The following is a 22189-nucleotide window of genomic DNA, read 5'->3' as shown; positions in this document are numbered from 1 at the left end:
CTTTCCTATTTGCCTTAAAGCACTGATAATAATTTGTTACAAAACAAGTAGACTGAAGAAGATTTATTTCCACTATAGATATGATTCTAAAAATAATATAATAAAACTTTAGAACATGGTACGCCATAGTGGAGTAGGTCGTTTTCCACACAGAAAACACTACACATGTAGAGGACACATTATAAGAAATTTTTTGTAACTAACTATTGTAGGTATGTAATATTGTAATTTATCTGATATTTTCTGTAATTGATGTAGTAGTTTTAGTTTTTTTGGGAAATAAACTTTTATTTATTTATTATTTATATTAATATGTGAATAAGCCTGAAAACGGCTGAATTTAACAGAGATATCTTCTGTAATAAATAAAACTACTTTTTCATACTATAGTGACGACAGCTTACGAATAAACTCATCAATTAAAATTTACTAGTACTTAAAGTTCTATAGAAGAAGTATTGTATTAATGAGGGATAAGTTGTTGAGAAGTAACAATTATAATGAATTGATACTGGCACTGAAAAACAATTATCAGAGGCTTCAGGCTTGATTCCTGCTTACATGCTTCTTTTGATGTTTGAAAGCACTTCAAATTTTGCCAACTCTTCATAGATAGTACCGTATGAACTTATCTGATGTGAGTTAATCGATTCTGTTATTTTGCATTGAAATGCATAACAAATGATACATTTGTTAAAGAAAATTTCCTATAATGCATTCTATATTTTTTTGTAATGTGTATTATTTATAAAGAGGAATAAATTGATTTGGGACTTTATTTCCATGTGCATGTTTCAATAATTCAATTAGGTACTGTACTCAACTAATATAGACCTACCAATATGAGCTAATACTTAATTCTCAATGAACTTTATTATAATATTATATTATTATTATTGCAGATCAGGAAAGATTGCTCTATTTTACTCCTTTATTTGAAAACATTTATAGCCATATCAAATATAGCAGACCGTTAACTGTTTATGGGCTAATACTTAATTCTTAATGAACTTTATTATAATATTATATATTATTATTATTGCAGATCAGGAAAGATTGCTCTATTTTACTCCTTTATTTGAAAACATTTATAGCCATATCAAATATAGCAGACCGTTAACTGTTTATGGGCTAATACTTAATTCTTAATGAACTTTATTATAATATTATACATTATTATTATTGCAGATCAGGAAAGATTGCTCTATTTTACTCCTTTATTTGAAAACATTTATAGCCATATCAAATATAGCAGACCGTTAATTGTTTATAAAACTATTAATTTTTAGTCTAGGCTTATGTACCTTATTACACCTCAATTACATTTCTTCCAGTTCCAATAACAGACGAGGTCATCGCATTCATAAAGGCCTACGATAGAAGTTGCAAATTATTCAAATAATTTCCCGGTTGGGAAATTCTTAAGAGATGAATCATTAATTAGCTTCTGAATTTACAAAGTTCCGTCTCATTAACTCCTTTCAGCCAAGATACTGATATGAAAATATTTGACTGTCTCATCATGTTATTATAATGTGACCATTTAGCTTAATTATATTTCCTCACAGATAAAATCGAAAAGTTACTTGGTTAAAGTGTTGTAGGCTTCTACATGAGAGACTAAATGAAGATGGGGTTTTCAAGCTAGATCATAACTATTGAAAGTTACGTACACAATATTCTATTTTTACCCAAATGCTTGGAGTGATCCGTGGTCTAGTGGATAGAGTGCTTGCGTAGCAGCATAGAGATCCCGGGTTCGAACCCTCTCAATACCAAAAGTTTTTTAACCAGATCACTCCCGTGTTATCGGATGGGCACGTTAAACTGTCGGTCCCGGCTGAAGTATGACAGTCGTAAGGCCCATTGACGGCTTAAATTATATATTCAGGCGGTGGGACCTTCCCGCAAGGGACTCCCCACCAACAAAAGCCATACGAATTTACTTTACCCAAATGATTCACTAAAAATTTTCATAACTTACAGTACAAATTTATTTTCATGTAGTCTACAGTCAGAGAAAACTTAAATACGTTTTTATACAGAAACTTTGGATTGTTTTATTCTATGCTTTAGCACACCTTTAATACTTATTCATACATGTATTATTCATGGGAAGTATTGCAATGAGTACGGTATCCAGAACAATCTTATCTTTTAGATGCAAGCGTAAAGAACGGTAGAATACCGGTACTCACAGTTACAATTCACCTCACAGTAACTGGTTACTGTTAAACAATAATATCTGTTGAAATCCTTGTTATCGGTACACAATTACTAGATAGGTATCTCACACAATTACTGAACATTATGTAAGGCGATTTAAAAGGAAGATAATGTTCTTTTTATCGGTCGTGATGTGAAAGGTGGAGGCTCCACTACATAATTTATGCTGTTTTCAAGTTGGTTGAACTATTTTACAACTGTCTATTATGTTGGAATTCATGGTATACCAATGGTAGTTATTATTTAAAAGTTGGAAAATAGAGTTACAACCAAAAGGTACCTAGAATAGTATACTATTCTTGGTTACAACCATGAATTAATCAGCATATTTCCTAGATAAATTTGTTGCATTAAGGGAAATTCCTCTGTTGTCCGTTGAAAAATCAACTTGGATTTCCTAATTTCATAATTTCATTCCAATCACAACATTCGTATTATGATGTACGGTAATCACTTCCACGGAAATTGGATTCATCACCTTGAAATTGAGTAAAGAAACTTGAGGCAAAACATCGTAGAATGCAAAAAATATATGCATAAACTTGAATTAAAAAAAACATTTATATGAAGTGAAAGTCCAACTCTTTGGACTCGTGAAAGAAACTCTTCACTCCATAAGTGTTTTTTTTTTAAATTCAAGTTTAATTTTATCAGTGAAAATGTATGGATATGCAACAGAGATATATGCATAATAATATAAATCTAAAAAATAAAACAAAATGGGCCTAATATAAATGTAAAGTCTCTCAAAGCAAAAGTATGGGATCACAGAAACTAAGAGCTCCATATCGAAGAGGATTGTTTTCCCTATAGATATGGTATGTGTTATTTACTAAAACTCAACTCAGTTCAAATATTATGAAAAGAAGCAAATGACCTTTCAACCAGAGGATATTAATTGAATGATCCGGGTTAATGACCTAGTAGAGGTCCGGTCTCAGCTTTGAAATTCCTCATTAATAGTGCACCTCATTATTGGCTTCAAGATAAAATTTATTTTTCATCTGCAATAATGAAAGAATATAGGAAAGCCCGATAATAGAGTTATCCTCTTATCTAGAGTTGTCTCCAGTCTCTGGAGTTTCTCCAGTGAATTCCCTGAAGTTTCTCTGGAATTGTCTTCAGTCCAGATCTCATCTTTATCCATAGGCCTATCATGTCATAGCAGTCATCACTATTATGAATTTAGCTCATCTAAAAATCTACTAACTACCCAGTCAGCACACCACGTATATAATACGTATTTTTTAGGTCAATCTTGGTAAACTATGTCAAGTATTTTAAAATACGTATAGTTTAGATATATTATACATGGAAATTTTAAGATTGAAAACTTAATGAATTTCTGTTGGAGTTGAGCTTAAATGGCTGTGTCACTGATATTTGACTGAATTGAAGCGATTTTATGGCCTATTCGTCGATAAAATGAATGTATACTGAAAGTAAATGATTTACATCAAATATACTTAACAGAATAGACATATTATTTATGTATATTTACGTACAATATACATTCAAGTATTCAAAAAAAGAACTTGATGAATTCTAGTTGTAGTTCAGCTAAAACAATTGGGCTACTAATTTTTGTGATTTCATGGCCTCTATTTCTCAATAAATTGAATGTAAACTGGAAGTAAATCATTTACATATAATATACGTCTCATTATTGACATATAATTTATGTAAATTCACGTAAATTATAGATATGATTATTTGAAAAAGAGAACTTAATGAATTTCAATTGTAGTAAGGTAAAAACCGATGTGTTACTGATTTTTCATTGTTTCATAGCGATTTTATGGCCTATTCGTCAATAAATTGAATGTATACTGGAAGTAAATCATTTACATGTAATATACGTCTCATAATTGACACATAATTTATGTAAATTCACGTAAATTATAGATATGATTATTTTAAAAAGAGATAGCTTGATGAATTTCAATTATTGTAGTAAGGCTAAAACCGCTGTTTTACTGATTTTTCATTGTTTCATAGCGATTTTATGGCCTATTCGTCAATAAATTGAATGTCTACTGAAAGTGAATGATTTACATTGATTATACTTTCCAGAATTGACATATAATTTATGTAAATTCAAGTGAATTATAGATACGATTATTAAAAAAAAAATATTGATTAATTTTAATTGTAGTAAGGCTAAAACCGCTATGTTACTGATTTTTCATAATACGTTCCTATATAGTTATAACTAGAAACTTTTTTAAGTTTTAAGTATAGAATATAGAACAGTAATATTATTTTTACGATTGAATAATAATTTATATTGTCTGAGTGTCTAGTTTTGTCAGTATAAAATCAGAATAGGTATAATCAATTTCTCTGTTGTCTAGTAGTTTCAAGAGGAAGAATTTCAGAGTTATTAATAACGCCACACTTGGTCGCTCAGTTGATAAAATCAACTTCTATGCAGTTGTCAAGAATAAGCATACCGTAGTGTAATTTATAACAGTTGTAGATATATTTGGTGATTATTTGAACGTTTAATAGGAAGAGATTGAACATGTCAGAGAATGATAAAGTACCGCATATTTTGTGCTATTATATGCATGGGCTTGGATGGAATCGAAACTACAGAATCTATGATAGGATAGAGAAACATGAATAATTTTAGGCAAAGAAATATTTTCTGATACTGAACTTGTAGACCATTATTCACGGAAGGATTTGGTTTCTGATATAGGCGTAGGCCTACACATGACATGAGTATCCAAACATAGCTATAATCTATTATGACGCACATCGTGCATTCTACTGCTAGATTTCAAATCTTCAAAGCTTGGGAAATTGCATTCCAAAACAAATTTGATATTAAAGAAGGTAGGATACGGTACAAATATAATAAATATGAGATCTAATGGAATAGAACTTGTTTATCCCCAAAAGGGATGTGTTTAAAAATATGATGCCTAGCAATGTAATTTGGTATAGAATTTGAACAATTTATACACAATGTGTGCTCTTAATTGGACTAAATTAAAATTAATTTTCAAATAATTTCAAGCAATATTTCTGCGGTTTCAGAAAGGCTACTCTGTAGCAATGTAAGTCATAATATTTTTCAAAATATATCCTTTTTATGAAATCGAAATTATGGATTCCAATCTCTGTACTAGAATTAATGGAGCTAGACATAATGAAATACCATATTTTAATCCTGATATCTTTTTATCGTTTTTCGCAATACTAATTGACTTAAATTTAGCTTACTTTCTAATGACTTATTCTACTTCTGCATAATTTTTCTGAAGCGTTTTGTTGAGATTTAAATGGTAAATGATGCAGTCATACAGCCATCTTGTCCACACAAGAAGCTGAATACCTCATTCTTATGAAATTAAATACCGGTACTGCAATAATTGTTCAATCTATGCAAGTAGACTACTATAATCATGACTTTTTAAACGTCCATCAGGATATAATATGTGAGGCATTCATAAAAACCAGGTAACTGATTGATCTCATTATTTTTTCATTCATTCTAAGTTAGTCCAATATCATTAAATGGTCTACAAATGAAGGTTGATGTAACAGATACTGAATTACAAAATCAATAGCAGTTTTTGAAACATTAAACATTCACATAGAAAACTTACATCTATACTGAAGTCACTGAAATATTTCTGGAAATGGGAATGGATGAAAAAATAATCAATTGTCTCAATTGACTGAATTAAGACCTGACATTTCAATGTACGGTACCTATCATTTTACCGGTGGGTAGGCCTACATTCATGTACCTATATATTGTTATGGTAAGTTACTGTGTTCGGTTGATAAATTTCCAAATTAATATTTAAAAAAAATTCTTGCTAATCCTCCATTGACGATTTTCTCTTTACGACCTTTCACTTTTATTGAGATGAGAGAAAACATAATGGGACTTCACTAAATCTAATGCCAGCTAATCAGAGGTTACTCAGTACCTACAATTACAAGAATAATCATTTTATTGACCTTTTATAGTCTTGACCATCTGTAAGCTTTCTTCGCTACATGGGCGCCTGATTACAATAATATATCCGCATCAGTAACAAAATTGTGGTCAATCTCTGGTAACGTCAAACATCAGACACTGAAATTATGATGATTACAAGCAATCCACTGAAAATATCACAATTGAAGTTAAATAATATTGAAGTTTCCCTTCTTGATGACATTCTTAAAGGAGTTGGACAGTATCATGCTGTATCATCTCTTTGGATTTCTCTAATTCTAAAAGAATCCTGAATAATTTTGATGTAATGATTTGCGGATTTTCAAATTAGGAAACAGTTAACGCACAAAACTAATTTTCTCGATAGACTCTTCCAAGGAGATTATATAAAGCGTTATGAATTTTTTGCATGAGTAGTCAACAGTTTAGTATAGATTAAAATTATTCTAGAATCCATCATCTTATCTATTTATTTGAATCCATCTTTGAATGTAGGAACTTTTTCTCTAGGTTAATCAAATTTTATTATCTAAGGCTGGGCACACACCGATTAGTCAAGACAAGCCTAGTCACGTTTAGTCACAATACTTCACATAGTTGCTTATGGAGTCATATCTAATTGCAATGACTAATCAGTGTGAGTTACGTCATAAGCAAAAATTTGAAGTATTGTGACTAAACGTGACTAGTCTTGTCTTGACTAATCGGTGTGTGCCCAGCCTTATATTTTTCTGCTGTGTAGGCTACTTTGTACTGATCCTCATGTTCTTCATCTCTACTATTGAAATATATTCAGGGACAATTTTGTGGGTGGATTTTTTCCAGGGAATCAGAAAACCCTTCATCTTCTTATTCATCTTTCAAAGCCGCATTGAAGTACATAAGCTCAAAAAAAAGTTTAATAATATTATTGTCTTAGAGCTAGCGCCCTTATTCGTATTTTTCTCCAGTAATCCTTCAATCTCTCCGACCTCCTGCGCGAACGCTCCTCATCAGAAATCACAATCACCCGTCGTCGGGGAGGTTCCCGCTGTTGAAGCCTTGTGGATTTCAGCTTCTGATAGTTTCCGGACTTAGCCTTCGGGTCTTCTATTGAAATTTGGAACTCATTCATATCAATATTCTTCAATTTCTTCAATCCTCCAAAACCTTCAATGGAATGCTATTTTACCAATTCAATAATAAATATCGGGGACCGAGCTTCGCTCTGGAGTACAAAAGCATAAAAAATGTATTACGAAAGAAGATATTATAATAGCATTCATACCGAAATGTTCTATCTAATCACAGTAAATTGAGATTAATTCCCAGAGGAATGCAAAAATTTCCCTCACAAAGGCCCAGTTGCAAGAAAGCCGGTTAAATTTTAATCCTGATTAACTTCACGTGAACCAAATCAGAGAAGACCATTTCAAAAAGATGGAACTACTGGAATTAATCAGGATTGAAAATAACTCGGCTTTTTTGCAACCGGCACTAAGTACCTGATTGAATGATTACAAAATTTCAACAGCTGAGTCATAATTTTGACACAGTCCCACACACATGAACTCGCTCACTAACTTCCATCATCAACAGACGACGAAATAATTATTATCAGCTGTTTTTCCAAGGATGAATAATAATTATCGTTTTAATGTCCTTCAGCGAGTTTTCCTAGGGATGAGAGTATGAGACCTAGTGCAATCGAATCTTTATATTATAAACCTACTATGTTCTGAATTTCGTGAGAATTGTTGGAGCCGTTTTCGAGATCCGGTCAAATACAAACATATAAACATCTAAACATGTAAACATCCAAACATCTAAACATATAAACAGAAGTTGCTCCTTTAATAGTATAGGATAATCCAAATTACTCTTATGCTCAGATATATATCTTTTTAAATTTGTCTATTTCATACCATATACTTCTATTCACTTCTAACTAGTTGATAAACTCCTCCATGAAAGTTATACTCGCCCTAAATTCATTCATCAATCTGTAGGCTTTATCATGAAGCAGCTGTCTCAATCGACTTCAAGGTAAAGGTTCACCTTTTGTACAATTATCAATATCATCGTCCATTGCAACAAAGTACGGTACCCACCTCTTCTGCACACTTTATTCCTTCTGAACACGACTAGCCTGTTCAACCTAGAGAGCTTTGATTTTGCCGACCTGCTCTCAACGTAGTTTTGAAAGTTAGTTAGTGAACTGAAAACCATTCGAAATATGTGTTTGGCTTGCAGCATCTTCAAACGAAAACAAACAATGTTTGATTCAATTTGAAAGCTATGAAGAAGAGCAGGATGAAAAGAGAGAGAGAAAGAGTGAGAGAGAGAGAGAGAGAGAGAGAGACAGAGAGAGATTGAGTGAGAGTGTGAGAGAGACCAAGCAGAATTACCCGCACAAACTCACACAACAAGAACTGTGGTAACCTTCAATAAATTCAGACAGACGTTCCCTTTCACATAGCAGCATAAGCACAGAAGAAGATTTCAGCTAGGATATTGCTTGGTTACTGGGATAGGCAACACCTTTAAATTGAAGAATTAAGAACGTTCATTTGTTGTTGAGCATCAGAAATGACTAGACACTAGACTACAAGTTATACAGTGTACCTTACCGTATCATTGCATCATGTTGGCTTTCGTGAATTGGAAGTGAACCCGGCAAGGTCGTGTGTAGTATTTGTTTTCAGTAAATGGGACAATGTAAATATTTGGGATCTGATAATATTCAGATCAGTTTGAATAGTTTTCACCTTCAGTGAGATGCTTCTATCTTTGCTGAAATGCTTTTAAATGGACCAAAGTCTCAAGTTGTGTATTTGCACTTTTGGAGATGAAATTTGCACTCGATCCTTGGATCTATAATATGTAAATTATAACAAGCATCAAATTAATGTCCAAGTTGCATAATGTGATTGATTAAATTATAGAATGATAATTATTGGCGTAAGTTTATGTAATTTATACTACAAAAAAAGGAAAGAACTGGCTTATACACGTACGGGATAGGAAAATTATGTTGGACGCATCACGTCTGAACTACTAGACTGCTAGTATGAAGTTTTGCATATAGATTCTCAATTTACCGAGGATGGTTATAGACCTATTCTAAATTCTCCAAGGTTTCAGTACATCAAGTTTTTAATTAGTCCCTTGCGGATCACGGGTTACCTGCTAGTGTATAATACAATTCATCGCGGATCTGAATAAGAGTTTATAGTTCTCCATCTAATTTCAAAGGAAAGTTTGAATTAATTTGTTATAATTTTTCACATTGCCTATATTTCAGAGATTTTACTTGAACAGAAAAAATTTGGTCATTCTCATCCTATATGTGTTCGTAATATTGTAGAAGATACAAATCTAGAAATCTCACCATTGGACTACACATACAAATTTTCACTATTATTTCTGGTTTTTCTCTACCGCCAAAATCTTGGATTCTTCATTGTAAAAATGATTCACATTTGGATCATTTTTCACTATACTTTATCATTTTTCTCTTATATTTTCAAATGTAGCCTATTATTGAAAATGGGTAGTTTTCCAGGAGCAATCAATATTATATATACTACATAAATCTACGCCAATAATTATTATCATTCTATAATTAATCATATTGTCCAACTTGGACATTAATTTGAATGCTTGTTATAATTTAAAGTGGGATATTAAATGAAAAGACTAAGAAATTGGTCAAAAAACCACAAATTTATTGATACTTAGAAAGACCGGTTTCGGTTATTACACCATTGTCAATCTCTGATAAACTAAAACTAAATACAAGAGAAGCAGAATTTATACTAGTAGGCGAGTACTGCTATTGGTCAATGGCATGAACGCCTGCCATTGGCCCAGTTAGACAGTCTCCTCCCACTCAACGGTGTCACAAAATGGCGACTTAAGCAACAAACTCGCCATGATAACAAAATTTACTTTCAGTACAAAATAAGAACCAAGAAAACAAGTGAAAGAAATGGAAAAACTATTGACTAATGTATGCTTAAATGTTGCTAATGCTATGATAAAACTAAATTCCTAGTGTTGTATTGGTTGAAATGAATCTGGTCATTTAAACTATACTGGGAATTTTCCTTAAATACTCTTGTTATTTCTAAAGCCTCTAGAATATTCAACGATCTGCCTTTGTTATCAACATGCAGAAACTCAACATTCTCCTCAACTGCGTTAACAAATAGTCACAAGTTCACAGGGATAGGCTGAAAAATTTTCATTTTAAATAGACAATTTGTAAAAGTAACGTTTTGGCCCAAGACTCTCAAGCCTGATTTTAAAAGTGATTGCATTTACTCTGTAGAAAATATATTCGTGAATAGATTTTGTTGCTGATTAATATTCTTGAATGATTGAAATGAGCTCACTCCAAGCACTAGAAAGTAGACCACATAAGCTCTTTGCAACAGTGAGTCACTCTGTCTTTACATATCAATGTCTTTCTCCTTCCAATTTCTTGAAGACATTGCTCATTGCTGTATATAATATGAAATTTCTCATCGCAAAGTAATTATCAAGCAACAACAAATTTTTAAGCATAGAACCAAACAAAACTGATGATCTCTAAGTACATAGTACGGTGCTCTTATCAAGATGATAGTGAGGATGATTCAAATATGTCACCGGTTCAGTTTCTACAAATAGCACATTGAAAAATACAACGAATATTGATGTAGCAACAATAAAATGATAGCAAATAAAAATGATAAACTGCTCTCATGTACTGTACATAGTATGGTGCTCTTATCTAGATGATAATGATATGATGGAGATGATTCAAATATGTCACTGATTCAGTTTCTACAATATTGAATTGACCGAGCGAAGTGAGGTCTAAGATTCAAGTCGACGGTTTGCCATTTCTCTTAATGTTTAAATGTTTGAATGTTTAAATGTTTGAATGTTTAAATGTTTATAATGTTTATATGTTTTTATGTTCCGCATTTACGGCGAAACGCGGTAATAGATTTTCATGAAATTTGACAGGTATGTTCCTTTTTAAATTGCGCGTCGACGTATATACAAGTTTTTTTGGAAATTTTGCATTTCAAGGATAAAGGAAAAAGGAGCCTCCTTCATACGCCAATATTAGAGTAAAAATCAGACTATAGAATTATATCATCATACATCAGCTGTCTAGTGGACTATAATACTACCCGTTCAAAGACATTGAACATCTTGAAAATGTATCTTTCCATCAACATTAGTAGACAGTTGACTATAATACTACCCGTTCAAAAACATCGAACATCTTGAAAATTTATCTTTTCATCAATGTTGTAGACAGTTGCAGCCAGACCTGATAACAGGTCTCAACACACACATTCCGGGACGACACGTCACGGTACGATAGAACAAAAAGCTCTATGTTTATTTAGGATTTTTTCTAGACATTCTGAATTGATAAATTATTTATTAATTTTTGAGAAAACATAACAACAGGTCAATGTAACTTACTGTGCGCGAGGTCTACTGTTCACAGAACTACTAGTATATTGAAAATTCCTACCAAATAATAATATAGCAGAAATGAAATGATACTAAACAGAAGTGATAAACTGCAAGTACGGTACTGTAGGCATAGTTTGGTGCTCTCATCAAGATGATAATCATATGATGGAGATGATTCAAATATTATAAGATGGTTCAGTTTCTACAAATAGCACAATGAAAGCTACAATAAAATGATAATATAGCAAGAACAAATCTCTCAGCATAGAACAAAACAAAATAATGAACTATAAGTACGTTGTACAATGCTTTTATCAAGATGATAATGTTAGATGGTGTAGTGTGTAGCATTCAAATGTGTCACCGATACAGTTTGTTATGTTGTGTATCGTATTTTATTTAGCCTATTGGTTACCTCCAACAAGAAATAGTGCATCGAAAGCCACAAGGACCTTTACCTTGATATGGAAGGCCGTGGACGTTTGATGTCGCTATAGTGAGGTCCACGTTATAATGGCAGTGGAAAAAGATAGGAGAACAGCGTTGCTGAGTCTCTTCTTTGCCTTCGCCTTTTATAGAGGATAACTGATACCGGTATATCTGATGTAGGCTGATATTAACTGTCCATTCTTGTCGAAATAATAATCAATCATATTCTATTCATCAAGAAAATATATTTTTCAATGAAAAATAATACATAATAAATATCAATAATTATTGAAAAACATTTTTTGTGAACTAATTATAATTCTAGATTGTTAAAACACGATATGGCAACGGAGCTAGCGGAGCTAGAGAAGTATAGAGCTATCTGCTTTGTTGAATGATAGACAAGGATGGCAACACCAATGTAAATCAAATACTGCCATTATATGTGGACCCCACTATAGGAAGATGATACAAAGATGATACAAGGGTGATAGACAAGGATAGCAACACCATTGTAAATAAAATACTGCCATTAATTACTGCTATTACCTCACTGTAATAGCGAGAGTACCTTACAAAGATGATACGAATGTGATACAAAGATGAAACCACCCCGGAGAGAACACGGAATTAATTATTCTTCTTTTTTCTGTGATACAAAGATGATACCACGGTGGAGAGGACAGAGAATTCATTATTCATATTATTTTTTCTGTGATGGTACGAAGATGGTACAAAGATGATACAAATATGATACAAGGGTGATAGACCATGATAGCACACCAATGTAAATCGAATACTGCCATTATAACGTGGGCCTCACTGTAATATCCGCAGATGTCGAGTAGGCTACCTAATAAGTGAGTTATGCCTAGCCTGGTTGTAGGTTGTACGACCTTGCCTCCGGCACTCTTAGGTATTAGGATGTTTTGTTATCACAGTTCATCGTTTCTGTCTTAAACAGTTGGATGACTGCGTTTATAGTGCACAATGTCACTTTCTAATGTAGTGGTTGTCGTAGTTTGACGATCATTCCAAGGAATTTCCAGTAATAGATACTACTACTACAGACTACAGACAGCTTCAATGCATTGTTGTTGGAATATTTTACATTTTACAAAACACATCAAGGTTGAGCTCATTGATACTGAACTGTCAAATGAAATGAAGTCTATTTGTTGAAGAAAGTCAACGAGGAGACATTATTTGAGGAAGTGTGTATTCCACTTTTATTTTCAGCAAATCTAGTTTATTATAAATTTTATTGACGGAAAAACTTCCTTGTTAATATATTTAATTACGAAATCAATATCACTTATTTTTTATTGTTTTGAGTTTGTTAGTCTAAAGGTGCGTACAGATTTACGCGCCGCGAACATAAGCAATTGTCACCTGGTCATATGGGACATGTATATGAGTCATATATTTATCTCATATTGATCAGGATTTTAGAGTTTCAATTTAGAAAAGTTTAATGAACAGTGTTTTTGTCTTTGAACAATTTTTGTCATCGACAGAAAGATTGTTTATTTCATTTGTTGTCAAAATTAATGAAGCTTCTCTTTTGTTTTTGGTAACAAACGTGCCGCTTGTGCGACTGATAAAAATATGTATTTGAAATGGCTTCCATGTTTGGCATGTATGAACAGGTGACACAATTCACTTTTAATCAGCTGATGCCAAGCTTTTTATATCTGTATCTTACCGTTCTTGTAAAAATACAGATATAGTCAGCTGATTAAAATTGAATTGCTCATGTTCGCGGCGCGTATATCTGTACGCACCTTAATAATGGAAATGGACAAAACTTTAAAGTTTCAACCATTCAATATTTTTTACCTAGTTTGGTGTGGGTACATTTTTTGAGGTGAGAAGTTTGGGATAAAGTTTGGTGATTGCTTTGCAAAATTTTTATTCTCATGATTTGTAGGGATGACGATTTATCTTCTTCCTCTTTCTCTTTCTCTTCTTCTTCCTCCTCCTCTCACTCTTTCCTCCTTCTCCTCTTCCTCTTTCTCTACCACTTCCTCTTCCTTAATCACTGTTTTCGATCACTTGTTATACCACTCTCCGATCCCTAAGTTGAAACTGAAATCGGCAGAAAATAAATACTTGATGTTATGAAATGAAATGAAAAAATTCTTTATTAGGCGGAGTTAGGACTTTCAAGACCTCTCTACGACTCAACCTCGTTATCATATGTTATCATAAAAAAAATTCCATTAGTCTTTCTACTCGTAAAGAGTCTATCTTTTCCTCAATACTAACTCAATCTACATAGAATATTTTTTGTTGAAAACTTTAATATGTTTTTCAAGCATGTTGAGAATCTCATGAAATATTCGTTTAACATTCTACTGCAATATTCCCGATCATATAGCCTATGACATACAAATAAGAAGATGTGATTGCTTGTACTTTAATTATTGCTCAATTTCTTCATTATTACTTTTGATCATCAAAACAGTTTACTCTTTAATTTATTGCTCTGTACTTCCTTATAAGAAAACCTCGATAGGAGATTGTACGAATAGGAAATAAACCCCTCATACGTTTTATGTGCACCTATAAATTTCAAATCTCGTTCTAATTGAATAAAGGTTATTTCAAACCTATTAATATTTCAGATTGAACTGAACTTGAAAGTACAAATTGCCTTCTCATGTATAGCACAGGTATCATAAAGTCTTTAAATAGAAGATCCTTGATTTATTTTACATGAGCTGTCTAACGTGCATATTACAAAAATTCATTTTCAATTGAAGATTCCTATGTGTTAAAGTTTCAGTTACGTTGAATCTAATTCATCTTTGAAACTTCATCTTAATTATCATGGAGAAGCTGATCCAAACTCAATTAGGTACACTCAATAAGTGTACAGTATAAGAGTACCTAACGAACTAATAAACTATTTAGTATCATAGGCTTCTGGACTTTGAGCTCATGTGTGAAACGGTCAATGTCACTTAACACTTCTGAAATCTATATTTGAGTTAGAGAATCAGATTTCGAATAAAATTATTCGTTGAATAACCGAATTCATTCAAATTCAGTCCTTCTCCTGGCTTCCACAATTCCAAGCAGCTATTATAAACCTCACAGAGTTTTTCAAATTCATTAGAGATTGAAAAAAAATTAATACACTACACAAACACAAGGCTACGTTTGCAACGGAATTTTCAATAATTCGACTATTAATTCGAGCAAAGTTGATTGATGGACTTGATTTTATGATCTTTCTTAATTATCAACGATTAATGAGGGTTAAGTGTAAGAGAGGGCCGACTGCGCCCTAACTTCGCCCTCCCAGGTATAAAATAAAGGCAGTCATTCTATTCTATTAATCACTCATTAATGACAAATGAACGAAAGGCTTTGTGGAAAAATGATGGTTACGAATAAAATTTTCAACTTTTGTTGAGAAAGGGAACTGATGAAATAGAAAATGTTTTTCAATACACCTGTTAATGGAATACATTATTACATGTATCTTTTAGCCTGATTATTAGCCTGTAGCCATCGTCTGCCGATACTATCTGTGAAAACAGCCTTTCCGCTTTCTATTTACTAAATGAGTTAATTATGTTTACAAACAAAATTTTTTCCATTATTACTTTGTTGGACATCAACTCTATTAGGTATTCGTCTATCCTCTTCTTGAAAGCACGTCAGTTTTTCTTCAATGATTATCCTTCAAGCTCTACTTCAAACAAAATATAAATTGTAATGCAATAGCCCACGCAAAAATCAGAGAAAACTTATATGTTTGTTTTATTTTATGGAAATAATGATTAATTTTTCATGGTAAGTAATTTGTGTGAAACATATCTATCCTTCGTTTATTATATGTTGTAGCTGAGCGGCTCTCAAACGGGAGCTTGAGAGGATTCCAGGGAGAGTTTGTGAGCTCTCCTAGAAAAATAATAAATACAAATGAAAGTTCCCGAATATGAGCATTGGAGATTTTCGGTTGACATATTTTCCTTTTCAACCTAACATTTTTGGGAATCTTTTAAACTTCTATAGTGAGGTCCACGTTATAATGGCAGTGTTTGTTTAGCAATGGTATTGGTATGCTTGTCTAGCATTCAACAAAGCAGATAGCGCTATCTCTTTCTCGCTTTGCTCTGTTGCCAGATCGTATTTGCAATGAAAAATTAATAATTAATTAACAAAATATTTAATATTAATTTTGAAATTATTGAAAAATAATTTACTGCTTAATAAAATATAATTCATTATTTTAAACGAGAATGAACAGTTAATTTTGTCACCAACAAACCTGTATCAGCTGCCGTCTTTTGAAGGCATTGACAAGACAGATAACCGGCAAGATGGCAACGTTGTTCTCCTATCTTTCTTCACTGCCATTATAACGTGGAATTCTCTATAGTATTCAGTTTTCTTCAACGAACATTTGCGAATCTTATGGCTTATCCATAATTTGTCATATTTTGAGAAAATTCTCATAAAAACAACTTGAATGGCTTTACTAGACATTTCCAATCCAATTCCAATCCACTTGATTTTACTACAGATTTCGATATTCCTGATTCTATATGCCTCAATCTATTGTGGACAATAGACGAGATGATGAATTGTAGTTAGAGCAGATTCTTAGCACCCATAATGAAAATGTTTCGTTGTGAATGATTATCATAATTGTAAAAGTTGTATTGTTCACTCAAATACTTACTACCTTCAAGGTCACCTCTGCGCTAAAGTTCAGTACGGTATTTAAAATAAATCGAACAAAAAGTAATTCAAAATTGATTTTCTTCTTCTTCTAATTTTCCTTTTTTTCTTTTTTTTTCTTCTTTTTCTTTTTCTTTTTTCTTCTTTTTCTTTCATTCAACAAAGCGAATAGCGCTATCTCTTTCTCGCTTTGCTCTGTTGCCAGATCGTCTTTTAACAATGTAGAATTGATAATTAATTAACAAATGTTTCATATTAAAATTCATTATGAAATTATTGAAAAATAATTTACTGCTTAATAAAATATAGTTCATTATTTTAAACAAGAACGAACAGTTAATATTACATCAACAAACCTGTATCAGCAGCCGTCTATAGAAGGAATTGACAAGACAGATAATCGGCAAGACGGCAAAGTTTTTTTACTATTCACTGCCATTAAAACGTGGACCTCACTATAGTCTTCAGTTTTCTTCAACGAACATTATTTTGTGAATCTTATGGCTTATCATGATTTTATTCATAATTGTCATATTTTTAGAAAATTATCATAAAGACAACATGAATGACTTTACTAGACATTTCCAATCCACTTGATTCTACTACAGATTCCGATATGCCTGATTCTATATGCCTCAATCTATTGTGGACAATAGACGAGATGATGAATTGTAGGTAGAGCAGCTTCTTAGCACACATAATGAAAATGTTTCGTTGTGAGTGATTATCGTAATTGTAAAAGTTGTATTGTTCACTCAAATACTTACTACCTTCAAGGTCATCTCTGCGCTAAAGTTCAGTACGGTATTTAAAATAAATCGAACAAAAAGTAATTCAAAATTGATTTTCTTCTTCTTTACTTTTTCTTTTTCTTTTTCTTTTTCTTTTTTCTTCTTCTTTTTCTTCTTCTTCTTCTTCTTCTTCTTTCCAATTCAATTAAAATCTTCAAGGAAAAAAACACTTTTTGTGTAGTTGAGAAGTTGATATTAATTATTCATATCAAATGAAAAAGACTAAAGAAATTGTCAAAAAACCACAAATTTATTGATACTTAGAAACACCGGTTTCGTTTATTACACCATTGTCAATCTCTGATAAACTAAAACTAAATACAATCACAAAATGGCGGCTTAAGCAACAGACTCTGCATGATAACAAAATTCACTTTCAGTACAAAATAAGAACCAAGAAAACAAGTGAAAAATAATAAAACAAATTAATACCGTATGTAAATGGAAAAACTATTGATTGTACCGTAATGCACTGTATGCTTACAATTTTATGATAAAACTAAATTCGTAGTGTTGTATTGGTTGAAATGAATCTGGTCATTTAAACTATACTGGGAATTTTCCTTAATTACTCTTGTTATTTCTAAAGCCTCTAGAATATTCAAAGATCTGCCTTTGTTATTAACATGCAGAAACTCAACATTCTCCTCAACTGTGATTATTTGTTATCAAATGTTCTGCAAAGTTAGATCCCCCATTTTGTTTAGTCAAAAAAAAAAAACACTTTACAAATCGAAATAATAATCAATGAGAATTGCACCCTCGCATGGACCATATAGATCATCTGGCCGAAAATTGAAACAGTCCTCCGATTGGCTAATTCTCACCAACAGCTGATTCTCAGCCAATTGGAGAACAAGTCGGCCGACAATCGATAGGTGTAGAAACGGACAATCATGCTCATTAAACAATGCGTCTTAGCTCACCTTGAACTTTGAATAGCAGTGCTAGTGCTTTACCGTAGAGAATTAATAAATGGATGAATAAATCTACACAACAATCTAGGTTTCACCATAAAGTAAGGAAATATTTCGATTATCTCTGGTTCCACTCAACAGAAATTCATGAAGTTAATCACTATCAAAACCTAGTATCAATTTACTCACTTTTAAGGCCGTTTGCACAGTGGCATTTCGGACGAAACTTTAGTCTAATAAACTAGATTAAATCTATATCATGTCTCGTATTCCCAATGTGGTTCATTTTGAGTTTGAGCCATCAGCTGATTCAGTTCAGGCTAGGCGCACACCAGTTAGTCAAGACAAGACAAGACATGATCAGACACGTTCAGTCACAATACTTCACATTATTGCTTATGACGCATCTCACACTGATTAGTCATTGCAATTAGACATGTCTTCATAAGCAACTATGCAAAGTATTGTGACTGAACGTGTCTGATCATTTCTTGCCTTGACTAACCGGTGTGCGCCTAGTGTCAGACAAGAATCAGACAAGTCATGATCAGACACGTTTAGAAACAATACTTCACATAGTTGCTTATGAAGACATGTCTAATTGCAATGACTAATCAGTGTGTGTTGCGTCACAAGCAACTATGTGAAGTAGTGTGTTTGATCATGTCTTGTCTTGTCTTGACTAATTGCTTTGCACCTAGCCTTAGTCATTGCAATTAGACTTGTGAACAATGTGAAGTATTGTGACTAAAAGTGTCTGATTCTGTCTTGTCTTCTCTTGACTAACTAATGTGCGCCTAGCCTAAGCTTTTACTGTGCAAACGGCTCAGAGTGAAAAAAATGATATTAGGTTTTATCAATACGCATTTCCTTCCTACCATTTCGGGTAATCTCGACCATTCCATGGCCGAAGAGTGCTTAACAGCATATTATGTCTATTCACTTCCTATGACAAGACACACGAGTGAAAGTAAAATAAAGACATGTTCAACTTCTGGAAACAATGGAATTACTTTAGTGTCACTTTGAACTTCATTCTTGCACAATTAAACAGAGAGCAGTAATTAACAGCGTATTTTAGAGGGAAAAGAAACACCGCAACGTTGATCTCGAATTAGATAAGTAGCCGCAAAAAGTATACTAATTGTCTTGACCAAGAGTGCATACGAAGATACTACTTATTATCGTTATATAATGCTAATATTAGGTGGAACTATAACGACAAAATGATTAATTTAATGAGATCAATCTGATGATGAGCAAAGATAAGGATATCATAGTTATCTCAGTTCATTTAAGAGATAAATATTTATTATAGACGTCTGTGAGCCAGGAAGGAATCTGAAAAGTAAGGGATTTCAAACAAAATATTTTCTTGGGTGAGTCAATACAAATAACTTTACTGGGCCTAGATGGATGGATTCATTCCCAGTAGTAATTTTGAAATGAGATAGGGAAGATGCGATATTTATTACCCACATCGTGATTATGATGATGGTCCAGATAGAATACAGAAATACATACTGCAAGTGAAATAATTGTCTTTTTTTCTTTAGGGCTACCTTTGAATATAAATAAATGATAATGGCATTAGTAGCCGAGACATGACGTGATGAAATAAGGGTAGCCTACTCAGATTTATATTTTTATTTATACAAGTGAAATACTCTGACGAATACCGTCAAAGACCATTTCATAAAACCAATTAAAGTGGAAAATAGTCTCGAATAAGAGAAAAATGGCCAACCATATTAAAAAAAGGAAATGAACAATGTAGGTGGGAGATGAAAAATTATTTTCAAGTTAGTGATTTTTATAGCGGGGGTTTCCTATCCCATTACCAAACTAAGAAATCCTAAAATGTTTGGTTTATTCCAGAAAGTCTATGAACTGTATTGGGAGAAGTTGATGAAAGTATAATTTTTTATTACATCGGACCACCCTGGTAAAGAATGAAAATGAAGTTACGCAAGAAAGCAAGATCTTACTGTACTTCTAGTAAGAGATCATATTATAATTAAATCTACAGAAAAGTACAGTATTTCTTTGCAACCAGACTAATGGATAATATTAATATTATAATAATGCATCTATACATTCCATTAATAAAAATTTAGATTGATGAATTTTTTCTACAGTTACCTTTAAAAGTGACCATTCCTACACTGATTACAGAACGCATTCCGCTCTAGTGCGCAAAGTATTACTTTGCGTACTCTTAATACTTTGCGTATTATCTTGCAGCCATCCCAATCAGCTGTTGACATTGTTGGCGTGTATTTTGAATGCGAATTTGTTCTATCTATATTTCTCTTGATTTTTAAATAAATAACAATGAAACTCATTAAATTATACATTTTGAATATTATTAATTATTCATTATTTCAAATAATATTTTTTCATTCATAAATTGATTGGTTGAAAAATTATTTAGAAAATTTCTTAATTTTTAATTTAATTAAGATTTACTCAAAATTATTCAAATTTTCAAATTAATTGGATTAGTTCAATTTTTAATTTGAATAAATTATTGATCATTAATTTTCAATTGGATTTTCAAGTTTAAAATAAATTAAAGATGTTGTTAATAACAAAACTACACAGACAAGCATTTGATGGATTTCAGCCATCATTTTACCCATAATCAACCACTTCTCATATTCAATGGTAACTGTAGGAAAAATTTAATGTGAAATTCGTGCGCAAAGTTCCTCTGCTGCCTCGCCTACGGCTCGTGCGTAAACGTTTCTTTCGGTGCAGCAATCTGTCACTTTGCGCACTAGTTACACGAATAACTGATATAAAAGATCAATACATGAATCTTTATCATACTATTAATATGCATCGTACCTGAAAACACAGGAAACCCCATAAAAACAGATTGATAAATTGATTATCTGATTAATATATGCATCTACAGTATAACATATTATTTATACACATCTTACCTGAAAACACTTGCTAACAGTCTTCGTTGATAAACTCCACATATTGCCTAATTGAATACACCTTGCAGTTCCAATTCCTCGAGATAATCACACTTTTCTAATACTACGTCACAATCACACAAACTCCTCTATCAACTCACGATCAAATCTCCACCAACTCAAACGTTATTACGTGACCTGTGATGCATTAAAATCGTCAACGGTATCATATTGGTAACGAGTCTCTCACAACTGATCAACAATTGGTATTTAGAAAACTGTCAACAGAAAATTGTTATTGTTTTCCTTGTAACGACTTGAAAAAATGTCTAGTACAACTTGTTATTGTGGATGCACGTCTGGAAAAGTTTGTAGCAGAAATTATAAATAATTCAACTATTTTTATTTATAAACGTAATTAGTAAACGATAGGATTATTAGGGTGAGCTAGATTCCATGGATAAAATTAGCCACAAATATTCTAGATTGTGATAATGCTGAAAGGTATAAGATATTTGAAACTGAGAAGCTAAATTTAAACAGGGAAAACGTTTGTGTTCTTCCTTAGCCGAATTTAACGTTTAACAGCGTTGAATTGTGGTTGAATTATGCGACGAGATGCTCAACACTGTTGAATTTGCGACAAGAGAGAGACAATCCAGTTGTCTGTTATTGTTGTGACAAAATTAGAGGACTGGAATTCTATGTTCGCGGATATAGATAGCGTCTACAACTACCGGAGGTGCTCTTGGAGAATAGCAGTTGAAACCGCGCCGTTAACTGGGA

The 22189-nt window shown here is 32.4% G+C and overlaps 1 protein-coding gene across 1 annotated transcript in view; it reads right to left on the bottom strand.

Annotated features, from left to right (window-relative positions):
• Window positions 1–22189, bottom strand: part of LOC111047054 (RNA polymerase II degradation factor 1) — a 31046-nt gene extending 8857 nt beyond the window's left edge. Inside the window, exons 1-2 of the mRNA XM_039437588.1 lie at window positions 22141–22189; window positions 21425–21762 (exon numbers count right to left, since the gene is read on the bottom strand). Of these exons, the coding sequence (XP_039293522.1) occupies window positions 21425–21466 (42 nt within the window). The 5' untranslated portion in view covers window positions 21467–21762; window positions 22141–22189. The remainder of the gene's footprint in view (window positions 1–21424; window positions 21763–22140) is intronic.

This window comes from Nilaparvata lugens, chromosome 11 (genome assembly GCF_014356525.2).
Source record: "Nilaparvata lugens isolate BPH chromosome 11, ASM1435652v1, whole genome shotgun sequence".
Lineage (NCBI taxonomy): Eukaryota > Metazoa > Arthropoda > Insecta > Hemiptera > Delphacidae > Nilaparvata > Nilaparvata lugens.
Note: the sequence above shows the minus strand (reverse complement) of the source record. Positions and strands in the feature narration are given on the sequence as shown.